This window comes from Takifugu flavidus, chromosome 11 (assembly GCF_003711565.1).
Source record: "Takifugu flavidus isolate HTHZ2018 chromosome 11, ASM371156v2, whole genome shotgun sequence".
NCBI classification, from domain to species: Eukaryota; Metazoa; Chordata; class Actinopteri; order Tetraodontiformes; family Tetraodontidae; genus Takifugu; species Takifugu flavidus.
Window position 1 is genome coordinate 15,074,348 of NC_079530.1, and position 16,435 is coordinate 15,090,782.

Sequence of the window (16,435 nt, forward strand, 5' to 3'; positions counted from 1 at the left end):
TTCAGCCCTCCAAAGCTGCTTATGATACAGTCATGAGGATTTTGTTTATTGTTGCTAATCAGGAAGGAATTGTGGTGAACTTTGCTGCTGGAAAACAGAGAAAAGTTTCACAGCTTTGTAGCTACTGTACATACAGTATAATCCCTGTCATGATTAAGCACAAATCGGATTAGCGTGTGTGACATGTGTGTTTTCACAGCTACTTTTGACAGGCCCGACGGGAACGGATGTGAAAGGTGAGACTTCCAAGGAACGAAGCGAACAGCAATCTCATTAGGACAAAAGAGAAAACACCATGTTAAGCTCTGTTACAGCCCAAATAGTGGCCCTCACGCTGATTAAACCGCTTGTCTCTGTCGTAATCCTGCCTGGAGCAGGTGAAGGTGGATTCTTCAGCACCAGAGGATAAAAAAAGATCCACCGAGGATATCCAGTGAGTGTCGCTCTCAATCTGGAAACCATCTTGAATTATTCCAATTGCTTATTACTCTGAGGGGAAAAATGATTTTATGAGGGTGAGGAATAGCGTACACGCTTCTGAAATCCCTCCCATAACAGTCTGAGCATCTGATTACTACTGTATATGTCGCTAATGTCAAACCACGACAAATAAAAGGTGTGTAATTGAGGATATAGCTCGTGTATGAGGGAAGGATTTAATTTGCATGGCAGATTAGCCGTCTAGTCCCACCAGTGGGGCTGAGCCTCAGGGGCTCCTTTTCTGCTTCCCTTTTATTCCTTTATTAGAAGGATCTTCACAAATCCACTCAATTGAATAGGCCCATATATAATCTGATTCAAATCCAGTATGAAAATGCTCAACCAGTGGCCCTGAATGACTTCTGGTTTTCCTCCTCAGGCTACTGGAAGGTAATGTGATGGAGGAAGGAGAGAGTGGGAAGATGTGGGAAAGAAGAAAATAATCATTAAAAAAAGAAAATAATCATATAGTAAAAGAAAATATTAGTATTTAGTTTCTTATTAGTTTTCTCGTAGACATATTAGTAGTTTCGTTTTCATGAAGATTTTAATCCCTCTAGAGGTCACGTGGTGTCATTACAATATGAGCAAAGCAGGAAAATAATAGTCACATGACATGGACTGGGTCACAGCATCATGGTGACAGACTGTAAACTAGGTGTTTAGTTCCAGTAATTCCTGATGACAACGGTGTAAGGTGTAAAAAAATAAAAACTTCCAGACAATCGTTTTATGTAGAGTGGAGGCCAAACCTTAGAATACACAGCCAATCTGGAAATAGACCTTTTCCGCCTCCAAAACATAACTGACTCAAATCGAATTCGAGGTCCAGACTTTGAGGGGGTCTGTTCATCATTTTCTGTGGTCCAGTGGTAGATTCCTCCTGTTGAAGGTCGAAGTAATTCTTCAGTAAGAAGAATGCTCCCAAACCTTCTCTATAGCTACAGCATTAGCTTTAGCTAATAAGGGCAGCAACAGAAAATGGCAGCAAACACATCTGGACAGTTTAGCCTTGTTCTTCAGCAGTAGGACCTGGTGAAAGTGGCTTAAGCTGCATCCACCATCCATGGAATGACTTATTCTAATTACAAATGGAAAAAGATGGTTGTCATTCCCATCATGTGCCGCTATACTGCTAACGCTCTCTTTTTCTAATCCTGTCCTACCAGAAAGGTGATAAATAAAGGAACTTTTTTACAGGCTTTCCAATATTATTAAAAATGTTTTTTGTGAACCCACACACACCTACAGACACACACATACACATACACACAGATGTGTGTGTGTTTGTATATACAGAGACAGGAAAATCTGTTAGATCTCCTGAGCTCCATATTTCAAACCCCAGTGAAAGATAGAGGGAGAGAGAGAGAGAGAGAGAGAGAGAGAGAGAGAGAGAGAGAGCCCTGCTGGAGGCTTTTTGGTCTCTGCCCTCTGCGCACTGGCCTGACTGGGGCCAAGTTTCGCCTCAGTGCTCCGGCGAGCCTCGGCTTTACACAGGCAGACAAATACATACACACTCACAGCTGGGGTTACCAGTGATTAGACAGCAAGAGGAGAGAGCCAAGTGTACACTTTCACAAAATCATGCATTCATAAATATATTTACACACCCTGAACTCTCCCCTCCGTATGCAGGAGTGAGTGACGGGCTGCAGCGAGGGGCTTGACAGCTTGGATGCAGCATGAGAGGGGCAGAGATTACAAACACAGAGGACATGTAATGAGCTGCAGGGGCCGTCTGTATCAACGGGTTATTGAAAATGTCAACTCTACGGAAATAATCTGATTTCCGAAGCATCCTCTTTTATAAGAAATCTGGGCTTTCTTTCTGTCCTGATGTTCTGATTTGAAATGTTCATTTGTAAAAAAAAAAAAATTTCTAAATAATGTCATCCCTCACTATTGCAGCTTTATGAATCCTGTGATGTCAACCTTGAATTACATCTGTGCAACCCCCCCCCCCCCCCCCCCCACACACACACACACACCCCCCTCCACCCCCATCCCGCTCCAGGTCTTATTAACATAGAAGGCAACAGCAGAGGCAACAATGTTTTGCTAACAGTTCATGCATTACCACTCAGGGGAGGGTTAGCACCATGCATCCCTGCATCTCAAACACACGTTCCCCAGTGTGACTCACTGTTGGAAAAAAAGAAACAATAATAATAACGCAACGCTGCCGATCAGAGCTGCCTGCTCTGCACGGGGGGGCCTGACGGAGGTGGTGCTGTTTGCGATGCAGCACAACCTGGGTTTGTCCATCGCTGATTAGCTTTTCCCCCCAGCCATCTTTTGCTCCTGACACGAGCCTTTTTTTCCCTTCTTTTTTTTTAAGATAAAAAACAGTCCAAAGATATGGACAAAGACGGGCAAACATAAATGCACGCAGAGATGAATGCTCTGCAGCGGGCAGGAGCTGTTGTTTAATTTGTAGTACACAGCCCAGCAAAGCTGAAGCAAGGCAGGCAATTAGAGGCTCCTCTTGCTGAGCACTTGACTGTATTCCTTTAACCTTTATACAATGATTTATGTCAGAGAATTTGTCACCTTCGCAGTGGGACCTTCACACACAGCTTTTCAAAACACACAATGGGGAGAAAAAGGATGGAGGGTGGGGAGGGGGGGGGACTTAAAATCCTCCTGTGAGGATTTTGAACTTATATAACTCCCAATTATCAAAAGTTCCTGCAGCCCTGCTTCTGTTTGTAAGACTCACGAAATATCTACAGTGCCACTGAAGAGTGTATAATGCCCGTGTGCCTACATGACTGGCGAAAACACTCCTGCTCTTTCTGCCCCGCTGAGTCCTGCTGCATAATGGGGGTCTTGAAGGCTGTGGGCTCAGAGCAGGCCTGCCTAACAAAGCCTCGGTGGCTTGCAGCAGACAGGAGAGGGTGTTTGCAAGCACGTTGCCAAAAAAACTAATTTTTAAGGGGGCTTTTTTGGGAGGGATGCAGTGGCAGCAGCATGACATTGTGAGGTTTAGGTATCTCGGTGGGGGGAGTCGGCTGGGGGTGAGATATGCATGTCTTTCCTGGGCTGGTTAAAGAGTCCAGACACGGTCAAGGATGTGTTCCAGAGTGTTCCGTGTATTTAAAATTTCTCTCTTCTGGCTAGTTGTGTATTTATTTCCCTTTTTAATCATTAGGCTCTCTCTATTCACTTGTCTTTGTGGTGCACAGTAATGTAACTGTTTACCTGATGGGTGGTCTTGAGCCAGGCTAAACTAAAGCCCCATTCCCCACAATGTAAGTGAAGAGTAGCTGCTAATCCGATTTCAGGAAACAGCCGAGTACCCCCCGCCCCACTACCACCACCACCACCACCAGCACCCTGCTCCCCCAAGCCGCACTGCCATTCACCATTCCAGCTTATCGTCTCTCCTCAGCAAGAGAATGAAATAAAAGGAAAGTAAGCAAAGACAGAGCAGAGTTGGAAGGAAGAATATATGAAAGGTTGGAGGGTTAGAAACTACTATAACACATTACACATAAACATTTCCCATGTGTATCCGGCCTTTTAATCAGGTGTGACTCTGAGAACGTATTACCTGCTCACTCGCAGGTCTTTCCTCCTCGCCCTCTCTGGGATGTAGCCGGGGCCAAACATAAAGCGGCGTTTCATGGTGCTGGAGCTTATCTGGCCTCAGAAAGTATGTGAGACATGCCGGCAAACAAAGAAGCTCCTCTACGCTGGCTAGCAGTGTGAACGTATCCCTTTCACCGGCCACACATCTACCTGGACCTGCTTATTAGCTGGTTTACAGCAAAGAAGTTTCGCACCTGGAGACTGAAAACGTCACTGGGGCTGAGGCACAAGCAAGCAAGATATATTTATCATGATGAGGACACACGTGTCATGTATGTGAGACCATGTGTAGATAGAGTTAATGTTCCCTAATGTAATGCACTTTAATTCTATAATATAGATGCCAAATGTATGTTATTATATTATGTTATCAAAGATGAATTTACATTTGTTGGACCTAGAATTATTCTTGTATTTTAAAAAGCATTTTGAAAATCCAGTAATTAGCTCAAGTCTGTATCATATGTACATTTTAGAGATTGTGTAAAAGACAAAAGCGAATCATGCACAAAATTTCAGCCATATATTTTTTTCCTCTTTTTTATGTAAACTCTTCCAGCAGCATGAGCCTATAGATCTGTGGTGACGGAGCTCAGTGCCAGTATGTGCTCACCCTGAGGAAAGCATGGCCTCAACTGGTCAAACAGGAGCAGTGCAACCAGCAGCACCCTCCAGCCTCCCCAGCAGTAACTCAGCCGCTCATCTGGCCAATTATGCAAACGACAAGTTCTTTTTATCGCCCTTGTTTCTCCAAACTGTCAGCGGCCAGCGCTGAAAACCCAGCTGTGCAGTCCTTCAACCGGGACTGTAAGGCAAAGCTGCGTGAGGACGGTAAAGGTGTGACATGAAAACACAAGCAAGGGCTACACGTGCACACGCTGTGGGATTAGGACAGCATTGTGTGTGACACTTGGGGGGGGGGGTCGGTGTCACTGTGTCACAGCTGATCCCTGGTGTACTGTCAGACAGCAGAGACCCTCAGGGCGCTCTTTCACTGCTGAGCATACAACAGTCCGGACGGCATCTGTCATACCTGCTGAAACATGAGCAGTCCTGTGTGTGTGTGTGTGTGTGTGTGTGTGTGTCTGTGCGTGTGTTCTGCATGCTTGTGTGGACAGATTTGTGTGTGCAACCATGGCACATGTGTTGTGCTGTCCATCTCGGCGAGCCCTCTCGCTGTAACGAGGACTCGAAAGGAAGTATTTTGGTCCAACCGTCTGCCGTTTCAGCTCCGGACCTGATTAGCCGCTCGTCCTTCAAAGTTCCTTCTGTGATCTTTCCCACACACTTAAAGACAAGCACTCAGGTTGTAGCCACCGGTGACCTTGGTGTAGCACTCCTGCCACTGTAGGATTGCTCCATAAACAGTGAGTAAAGGACAGAGAGCCTGGGGGTTAAAAGGGCCCCATTGTTGCAAACAAAGGTAGCTAACAACTCTTCTTTCTTGTGTGACTGTTTCCTGAGGTTCCTCTGAGCGAGAGCAGAGCTTTATTGCCTGATACAGGGTGTTAACCACCACAATAACATCAATTACTTGCTCTTAGTCTACGGTATCAGAAAGCTCCCAAAGTGGGTCTGTGTGGACTATAATGTCTCCATTTGTCCACATCTCCATCCTTCTGGTCCATGCTGAAGCATCGCAAAAGCCCCTGAACGTGTGGCTGTGCAACTATTTATAGATACTCATGCAGGATTAATCTGGTTCCTTTAGGTAGCCACAAATGTGTGTCAACCTGTTGTCAGCCCCGATATACATTGAAGGTATATCTGGCTGACACCAGCTTGTGCAAAATGACTTTTTAGTGAATCTTTATACCAACTTATGATCATGGGCCCGTTTTCAGAAATATTATGCAAATAGGACACAAATAGATTAATGCTATGTGGTTATTAAATCAGCATTACTTTAAAGCTTTCAGCCTGAATAAACAGCAACCATAAAGGGCTAACTGCCCAAATCACCGTCTTCATCCAGGAGACTGGGAAAGTGCTGATCCAACACTTCTCATTGCTGTGAAAAGAAGTCTCTCGAGATGGCACCAGGGAGCTCAGTCCAGCACCGGGGCAGAGACACAAACAGAACGCTCCAGATTAACAGGTTTTCTTAACGTCTCCTCTGTGACGGGCTTCTCTTTCAGAGAATGGAGATGCAAACGGGCCCCCGGTGAAAGACTCTCTCCCCATTAGTGGAGGTAAATGGCTCTTCTGTGAGCAGCCAGTTAAAGCAGGGAGGGATAAAGGGCCTCTCCACGCGCTTCTTCAACCAGATTAAAGAGGTGACTCTTGTCTCGAGCATGTAAATGTTTATACGTGTGCAGAAGAGCACTCTGGCGTAGAAACCTGGGCCGTGTCAAATCAGCAAGACTGCGGCCATCGGCAGATTTCAGTGGCGGCCCGTGAAAGCTGTTTTACTCTTTTTCGACTAATTTAAGAATTGAAGGACATGAACAGCTCATATCGAAACTCAAAATTCTTCTTAAAATCCCTTTTTTTTCTCCCTTCCCAACGTCTTGTAGGATTAAAAAAAAAACTGTTTCTAATTACAGGCTCATTGTTTCCTGACCAGTTTCAAGTCCCCAGGTGTATTTCAGAAGAGAAGTAAATACTTTATGTTCAGTAACCGGGGGAACTCAAGCAGCCGGGAGCGTCATCAGACACTCGCAGGGCCCCGATTCTGTCTACCTGCGAGTTCGTGGCCACGTCAGCCTGTGGCGTCTTCCAAAACGTCCCCATCCTGGATTTACGAGGCCTGTTTGTTTTGAGGAGTGTAGAAAAGGAGAGAGGAGCGGAGGTATGTCTGCCAGAAAGAAAAGGTGGGGTGAGAATACAATAGCCGTCCTTCCAGAGTGCGTAACCGTAGACTCTAATAAAGTCACTGCCTGCAAATAAAGAGCCAGCGCACGGCTCCCGTTACAACAACAAGGGCGCCATTATCCAACTCAGCTCTGCGCTGAACCTCACCACCAAATGTTAGAGAGCAACAAAGCATAATGCCTGACATTGTTATTTAATATTAATGAGCTGGTAATATCATATCAAGGTAGCACAGAAGAAAGTCTTTCTCGCTCACTTTTGAAGCCCTCCAACCCCTCAAAGATGGGAACATGATGTTTATGTTTGGAACTGTAAAGGCCAACGTGCTGTTCATTAACCTACTGCCGCTTAGATAAAATCAATAATACAGCGACATTATTGTCCTGTAAATATTAAATTCTAATGCCAGACTTGACCAAGGTGGAAACACGTAACATTGGTTTTAATTAATAGAAGTTCCCTCTCAGAAACACTTGTTAGTCCACTTGTCAATAGCTGCATTCCGCCTCTTTCTGCACATTTCACATTGCTGCCCACGTCGCTAAAGGTTGTGACCCCACTTTTTAGTTTTCCCGGGGCTGTTGGGTTAATGAAGTAACAACAAACTGGGCCTGTGGCTAATTTGGAGTGGCACTTCCTGGCCCCTCTTGTCTCCACGAAGACGTATTTCATTTTCTCTTATCTCGGCTCTGGTCATGTGGCTTTCCGCATGGACGCCCATGTCTCCCCCGGTTGCATGACTAATGGAAACTTCGTTAATGTCATTAATCTGCAGACCGGGACATGAACCAAACGCATTTAACCTTTCTGGGCGGGCATCTTGCCACCGGAGCTGTGGTGGCCGTATGCACATACTGCACTTGCAATTGCACGACAATTCGTTTCCGAAACCAACATTAGCCGAGCCCTTCATGCTTCCTTAAAGCACCCCACCCCCCCCCCCCCAACAGCCTTGCTGGTGTTTGTACGACACCGCGCACATTCAAACAATGGCGACGTCAAAAGAGCGCTTAATGACTGATCAGATGCCTGCGATTCATTCAAAAGCTCTTATTCACGCATTCCAGCAGCTCCATGAATGGACACTGTCAGGCCAACATGTCATATACGTTCATTCATAAAGGGCAGAACAGGAGGGGAGGGGGGGTGAAGAATCCCTCTGGTAGGATGGGTAACCCAGGGGACATTCTCCTTTGTGTGGCGCGCAGCTTATGGGGCCAAATGCCAGCAGGCTTACCTCCACACTGTCTGTCTCTGCGTCCCTCTTTCCTTTGCACACAGTAATTAGGAGGATCTTAATGGAGAGGGGGTTTATTAGTGTCTGAGGAAGGCTTTAAAAGTCACTTTAATTAAGGGGGATTCAGCAGACAGCTTGTGTGGCGATGTCACCCGTTTCATAAAAACCTTGTTTAGGCACAACAGGAAAATAGAAGTGGATGTTTAAAAAGAAGAGACGGGGGGGTCCGAGTGGAAACACCGACCCCGGCTGAGCGCTAAGATGATGGTCATTATCTGCAAAGAAATTCTGTGTGTTCACGCAGGGACCCAACCTCTTCACCCCCGTCTGCCATAAAAAAAAAACAAAAAAACAACCAGCCAAACAAACCAGCCGCCCCCTCTTTAACTGTTTCACTTAAAGATAACCCCGCTGCTAAATTTTTAGGGGGGATTAATTTATTCTCAGCATATCCGATGGTCGTTCATGCAGGATATAAAATCCAAGATTATTTCCTGCTTGGTTAACCAGCATCCGGCTGGTCCCCCTCACAAAGCCATTCTAATGTTGCCATTAGTTATGCTCCTCTGGTGGCTAAAAGATTGATCCCACAGACCTGGAATCCAATAAATGTGTACATGAATGGCCGAGGGAGATAACACGTCTCCCACGGACGGAGAGAGGGAGCGATCGGTGCCCAAACAGGATTGGGAAAAGATGATTAACAGTAGGGGGTTTGGAAACCAAGTTGCAAATTTTTCTCTTTTTTTATTTTTATTTAATTAGGAGAAAAGGGAGGGGGGGGGGGGCAATTGTCAAACAAAACAAAAAAAAGGAAGCTACCGTCCCATAAAAGCTTGTGTTGTCACAGACATGGTGGGGTTATAAAGGAAGACCCTTCCACAATAACTGCAGCTGCCGGGAGTCTGCATAGGGGATCTGATAATGGGCCCGGGGGGAAATGACAGCGTGCCTGCAGACCTGGGATTGTCAGGAAGACAGATAAGGAGACCCAGGAGCAGGTTATCAGCCCGTTTATGGGGTGTCGGCCAGCTCAAACACTCACCTGTCCAGCAGGAGAAGAGAAGGCCAATTGGGCCTCCTGTTAGCGCTGATTTCATCTGTGAATCCTGCTGTTACTGATCGCAGCGATGGAGACATCAGGCAAAAGACGGGACCGTGGTCAGTCTGAAGCTACTGGACGTTGCTGCCACCGAGCGATAAAAACGGACCAACGGAAAGAGCAGAGTGATGGAGACAAATGGCACTCAACTCGGCGATGCAGAGGCGACACGTGCCTCGCGGCACCACGGGACAGGTGCGCTCTGAACATTTCCCGGCCAGATCGACAACAGCAGCTCAGCCGGGCTGAGGGAAATGAACCATCAGAGGGTCAGCTGACGGATCATAAAGGAGTTGAACGTGGAACGTAGGAGCATTTTCAATAACAAATGTATTTTCCACAATAAAATCATTCTGAGTTCTAAGAAACAGTGTCCAGTGATTTCCTCCAACCATGACAACAATCAGATCATGAATAATTAAAGCCTTTTTTATCACGTTAAAGCAGCTCGAGATGGTTGATTGTAAAATATTTGATGGGAAAAAAAACTGTTTGCCTGTCCATGTTAAGAATTACAGAGACACGCCTCAATGTGCAGGCTGAAGCTACCAAAACAGTCGGAAAAAGGCTGTAAATTCCGCAGTCGTTCAGCGTTACTTCCTCGCCCACAGAAATGATCAAAACAAACGACAATCTCCACGCAAAGGAGATGAGGAGCCCACAAAAGGGAGTCTGACAGCCATTTCCACAACAGATGTTTTTACAGAGGGGTGTCTTCTCTCCACTGAGCAGTCTCACACATGAGAGACCCCCAAAAGCTTCAGAGAAACGTCCAGAAAACCAACATGTAAATTTGTAACCGCCGCGTCCCAGACTAGCAAACCCACGCTAATTTCATCTCCCTCGCAAAGATATAAATAAGCCCCGAAAACAGAAGAGGAGAGGGTGCGATTATAGAAGCTGGGGCGGTCGAGAAATAAAAGAAGAAATAACAGACAAGGTTGTTATGTGTTATCATGAAAAGATAAGTCGCTATTGATTTGGGTTGTGGGCAAAAAGCTGCACTATTGACAGGAAGACAGAATATGTGGCCGGGGCAATATTTCACACGTTTGGCCTGTTCACTCCATCACGGTGGGAGGCTGCTTTTCCTGGGCTGTATATAATAACACATGTGCTCTTTATTTTCCTCAGATCAATGGTAATGTGAAGGGGGCCACACAAGATGGATGCCACAGGCAGGTTAACCTATCGACTGCAGAACAGAGACACGCGGGCCAACACGAGGCAGAGGGGCCCTTTCAAAGTGATGAACTGGCCGGTTTTCTTCTGGATCAGAATCTGCACCTCGGATGTCTCACTCTGTTTACTTTTGGGTGACTGTGTCATGAAAATGCTGTTCTTTATTGTAAAAAAAAAAAATGCTAAAATGGGGTCCGCGGGAGGCAAAGAGCCGCCTGGTAACCACAGACAGGAGGGCGTGCTGGCCCACGCAGGTGGCCCGGATCTGGATCAGGTCAGCCGTGCACTTGGACAACCAGCCAGTTAATCTCATGCTTGTTCCCCGAGTGCCTTCACCTCGCTTAGCCTGCAGCTCTTTGTGAAAAAAGGCAAACGGATGAGATTTAATTTTTTTTTTTTTTAAACATACGGCAACTTTGATTTGAAGCGTCGTTAACACTGTACTGTTTTTTTTAATCTACATACACTAATAAGAGTCTGGAAGATATCACAAGCACAGAGCTGAAATAATTAGGGACGCTTAGATTTGATTAAAGATGCGGCTTTGATTGTGCAGCATCTCTCACATTGGACGGTTTCAATTAATTAAACGATACTTTGCTTGAATTCACTCTCTAAATGTACCTTTTGTGACGCTTCGGATCAGATGTGTTGAGTGTTTTTGAATTTTTTGACAAACTTGTTCTCAGAGTGATGTGCTGATCCCATCTCTGACGCCCAGGTGTCTGATAATGGAGGCAATGCTGCACATTCACCAAGAAAATACAATAAAATCTAAATATGAAGTCACTCTGGCTGAACTGCAAATTGAACATTGATAGAATAACACTGTTCCGACAGACGGCTCCCAGCGTTATTGTCTAAAGTTGGGTAAAAGGGTAATTAGTTTGGCAGGAAATTATTCAATGTTTTGGAGAATTTGATGAGAATCGTAATATTTCTTCACTCAGACGCCCCCTGCGCCGACCCGGAGCCCTCATTGTCTGCCTGTAAATGGAAATCTATGCCACCAGTACAATATCCACATTATGTGCCCTGACTCGACATTGTGGCATGACATGCTTGGCTGTACGCTGCTTATATAGGAAGAGAAATGAAATAAGTAAACATACCATTAGCACACATTACAGTTTGGCAGCAGCGCATGATAAGGAGGTCTGGATCAGTAGTTGAGGTTTACTATAAAAATAATATAAGTGTAAAACAATAGTGCTCCTCACATAAGAGGAGCTGAAATTAAATCCCTCCATAAATATTTTACAGAAATTGTCAAACATGACTTAAATCCGTGTTACTTTGAGGTAGTCTGTCAGTTAGCATTTTAGTGTCACCAGTGTTGTGATTTTTATTTGTCTCAGTTATTAAAAGCTGATGTATTTTCATTTTACTTTACAGATGATATAAGGGTGAAAAGTCAAAGACAAAGGATGCTTCATCTAAGTCTCAATAATAGAAACATACAACATGGAATATACAACATGATGACGTCGCTGAAGTACAGGGGTAAATACTAACATAATAATACAATATCATTCAAACTTGGGGGAAAGTCACTAAAAAGGGACTTAAAGTGTTTCCTGATTTACATTGAAATCATAGAAGCACTTAAATGTGTGTTTTGGACGAATGGTTGTTATTCTGTATTTTGCTGTTTTATTTGTAGTAGATGGCGTCACTGATGTCAGCGGTGACTCAATGCTGCCACCTCGTGTTCATTTATTATAAAAGACAGTCTGGGCTTCATCAGGACTGTCAATTAAGTTTACCAAGCATTTTCAACCTGAGGATGACAAGAATAACCATAAAAGATTCAGAAAGGAGTTGGTGATTTGTTATATTTTACATAGTTTGCATCGGAGATTTGCTCAATACAGATGTGGGCATATGTCAGTGTTTTGACCATATTTAGTATCTTAACGTGGCCTGAGCGAGGCCTTCTGCCCGTCTCTGTCCCGTATACCTCAGCTCGACCCGTCTATCCATGAGCTCAACAGTTGAAACAGAGTTCAGCCAAGTCTGGAATTGTTGTCGCTCGTTTTATCAGCGTGTACCAAATTTCCAGATGAAATACCGCAGCCAGCAAAAGATACTACCAAAGGAGCGGGGGAACAATTCGTTGAGAGTGAATTATTAAAAGGTACATATCTGCAATAACACCAACACGGCAGAGGTAACTGAGAGCGGGATCTGATGACATCAGTGATGCTGCCTCAGATAACACCTCTGCCATCAACTATGCATGGATGTGGCTGACGATATCATCTCAATGGGAGAGTTTACAGGCCACGTGAGGTCCAGAGCAGCATGTCATCATCACATTTGAGCCAGTGTATTATCTGTTAATTTTTGTTTTAATTAACATTAAAATACACATAGTTGGGAATGCATGTGAAAGATGAAATTTAACAGAATATATATATCTAATATGAAATACTACTACTACGACAGCTACCATGGCTACTGCCACTAATAATGATAGATCTTTATGTATACAGGTGAGTCGGTTAAGAACTTATAATGCTATGGAAAAGCATTTTTCCATTATTACACACATCCGTTTTGATAAGTGTGTCGTGTCATAAGTGCATAAAAATAAAGGGAACAAAAGCCACAAGACAACTAAAGCAAGCAATAACGGCAGCTATGTGTTTTAATCACTCCCATTCTATTTAAACATTCTTAAATCGTTCAAGCTACACTCTGCAGAGATCATTAATTATTAATTATGATTTGAGTCAACATTTGAGCGCGCGGGTTCCCGTCGAAGGAAGTGACGTAGAATGTTTTGACCGTCCGTTTGAATCGCGCAGGCGAATAAAAGCAGGGGACTGAAAACGGGCAACGCTGCGATCGACCAGCCTCCCTCCAGAGACTCTGGGGCAGAATTTACTTCATGTCCCTTTAATTCATATCGCAGTGAGTTTGATTCCATAAGATCATCAATTGCTGTCGTTCTCTTTACAAGCGTCGTATATTAGCCAATTGCTAGCATAACCCAATTTGGCTAGCGCTCGTTTGCTAACACTTTCACCGTTATTCCTGGAAACGAAACGCAGGTTAACCTAACGCAGAAACACCTTAAAAACATGTAGTAGAGACAACAAACGTATGTTGTGACTCTAAAAACAACATCTGGCTGTTTTGTGACTAATGACAGCGGTGATGGTAATTATTACACATTGCGGCTGGAAAAGCGCACAGAAATAGCAGCGCTGCTAACGCCAGAAGCAAAACAGGTATTATTTCTTTCAAAACTTTTGTTAATGGGTCCTTATTGCGCGATATATAATCTTAAACGCAGGTGCTCCCTTGACGATAAATGTCAGTTGTGTGTCGGCCTAATAATCTTTATTTAAATACTGCCTGACCTTTACTGTGAGATGAGCGTGTTTTTATCTTCATAACCAACCTTTCATAAGGACACATTTTGTAACGTCCGTGTAACTTAACGCTCATTCTCTCATTGGTGCATGGGTGACAACTGTGCTGCCTGGTTATTTAAGGTCTGCACTGCTGTGCACCGAGTCCCCGTCCTGTCCTGTCCTGTCCCTCTTCACAGTAGAAGGCAATGGACGTCCACAAGATCATCCACAATGCACTGTATGAATTTATTCAGAGTTTCATCCCTGATGCCGATATGAGGTAAACATTGCCGTCTACGTTCCTACAGCCGAAACTCTGGTCTGTTGTGAAATGTTATTTATGCCTTTAAATGCAGCACGCTCGACGATGTCCTTCTGTCTTACATCACCGGAGTTCTGGAGGACCTCGGCTCCCAGCAGAGCGTGGAAGAGAACTTTGACGTGGAAGTGTTTGCGGAGATGTTGGAAGCGTACATACCCGGGTTTGCTGAAATCGACAGGTGATCGATCACACTGTCTGTATTCTGAATCCTAAGCTACTAAACAAAACCTAATTTCTTTGATGTATGCATATATACTTTTATTGTTTTGCAGTGTCAAAGTCTGTGAGATGATGTTCAGTCTTGCTTCAAAACTAGCTAGCGCGAGAACACCAGGTAAGGCTTTGATTTTATTTTAAATATATAAACATTGATAATGTGATTGCAGATCACTTCTTGATTTTTCTTGCAAAGTGACTTATAGTATTAAGCACCTTTAATAACAAGCTAATTGTTTTTTCTTTAAGCTTGTGAAGAAAGTGTTGTGCCAAAAGCAAGGACAGAAGAAATTCCATTAAAATTTGCAACTCCCAGTCAACATTCCCAACCGGGAGAAAAACACTGCCTTAACACACCGACAGAGGGCGCTGCCGCAACGGTTCTCATTGAAGAATAGTTCACATCTGCATTTTCCAGATGATGATTATTAACACTTTAAAAAGGACTTGTACGTCCTTGTAACCGACCGTGTGTTGTTTCCTTCCAGAAACCAGCATCTGGGTGGGAGGACCAGGAGCAACACCTGCTGGAGATGTTCCCTAAATGCAGCCTGTCCGAGGCCCGCAGTGCCCTGTCCATTGCTAAAGGTGACATGGAGGAAGCCGTGCGCCTCATCATTGAGGGTGACGTCCAGCTCAGCCCTTCTCCTCTTAATGTGAGTCCCTGCTGATGTCCTGATCCAACCCTTTCGGGCTTTGTTAGGTTGAGTAGTTTGTATTTATGGCGTCCTCTGTGCTCAGGCAAACCAGGGGAAGAGCATTTCCTCAGTGGCAGACCAGAAACTAAAGGAGAGCATCCTTGAGAAGTGAGTGACTCAGTTGGGATCCCACTATGAACACAACTGTCTACCCTTCTTCCACCGTCATAACTTCACGTCTCCTCTGCAGGTACATGTTGGTCGACAACGAGGACGACAACAAAACGCACCGCCCCGTCGCACCGAAAGACGTAAGCCTGCGTTTCACCTTCTCCAGCTTCGTCATCAACCGCTATGGTTTCATCACCTCGTTGATTTCCATAGGCTCCAAAGAAACTCATCCGATACCACGGCAACCAGGTGGTGACCACCAAAGGAGAGCGCTATCAGCTTGTGAAGAAGGACGAGACGGAGGACATGAAGAAGACGTACGTCAACCTCAAGCCAGCACGGAAGTACCGCTTTCATTGATGACGAGCACAAGCTTGGAAGAGCAGCTATCATTGGTTTTGTTTACACTAGAGTTATTTATGGAGCTCATTTAATCTGAAATTAGCCGTTTTTGTCCCTCCAGAGAGGTGTGTTAGCGTGTAAGTGGCTTATTTTTTTCAATATCGTGACCATGTTCTGCCTTGGTTTAAAGCTGGAAACGTACCCCTCGATTTCTTACAGGTCTGATGAGGCACTGACTTTTTTAAAGAACTCTCGTATTTATTTGCATTTCCTTTAACTGACTCCAGTATATTCCTGCATATACACGTAACCTTCACTTCTGGTGGTGCTGTACAGTTTCCTCTATAAACTCACACTGGTTTTGTTAATGATTTCAGTATCGTTCGTGCAGTGCTGACTTCCACACAAAGTATATTTTTAAATTATTTAATATATTCCGAGATGCGAGTTGCCAATGACAGTCAGCTTTAGTGGAACACGTCCGCGCCGTTGTTTCATTACTGCTCTGTAATGGAGAAACTGTACAGCTTTCGATAATCTCACCGGTGATTTACTTTGTAGGACGGCTTTCTTGCCGAGGGCAGTAAAATCTATCGGAGCGAGTGTCTGGCACACTGAGCAGGAGGACGGTTCTGTTTTCACGTCCTGTGGTGCAAAGCTGATCACCGAGGAACCGAGGCATCGTCCTCAGTGGAAACTTTTCACCTCCTTCTGTGGGTTGTTTTCTTTTTTATTTGTATCAACTAAACCGTTTCTACCGTGGTTGTACCCCACCATCAGCCCCACAGCCTTCTGGGGCAACACTGAGGTAGTTGGATATGGTTTTCCTGATGTTAGCCATGACTGACAAGACACTACTGATATCTGTGAAGGATGGATTACTGTTTCAATCATATTTTATGAACTCACTGACGCACAATTTATAATAAATAAAGGCGATTTTTTTTTTTGTAAATCCTTCCTCTTGAAGCACTT

General features: G+C 44.6%; 1 protein-coding gene across 1 annotated transcript; it reads left to right on the forward strand.

Annotated features, from left to right (window-relative positions):
• Positions 1–13,168: 13,168 nt before the first annotated feature.
• On the forward strand, positions 13,169–16,420 carry cuedc2 (CUE domain containing 2). Its single transcript, XM_057047585.1, has 9 exons — positions 13,169–13,325; positions 13,913–14,051; positions 14,128–14,271; positions 14,366–14,427; positions 14,559–14,689; positions 14,798–14,965; positions 15,051–15,115; positions 15,198–15,258; positions 15,332–16,420. The coding sequence occupies exons 2-9, from the start codon at positions 13,978–13,980 to the stop codon at positions 15,476–15,478; spliced, it is 852 nt and encodes a 283-aa protein (XP_056903565.1). The 5' UTR covers positions 13,169–13,325; positions 13,913–13,977; the 3' UTR covers positions 15,479–16,420.
• Positions 16,421–16,435: the final 15 nt, after the last annotated feature.

Coding starts and splice junctions, on each gene's coding strand:
- cuedc2 (XM_057047585.1), top strand. CDS start 13,978: ATGGACGTCCACAAGATCATCCACAATGCACTGTATGAATTTATTCAG. Junction 14,966..15,050: donor TCAGCCCTTCTCCTCTTAAT/GTGAGTCCCTGC, acceptor CTCTGTGCTCAG/GCAAACCAGGGGAAGAGCAT. Junction 15,259..15,331: donor GCCCCGTCGCACCGAAAGAC/GTAAGCCTGCGT, acceptor TGATTTCCATAG/GCTCCAAAGAAACTCATCCG.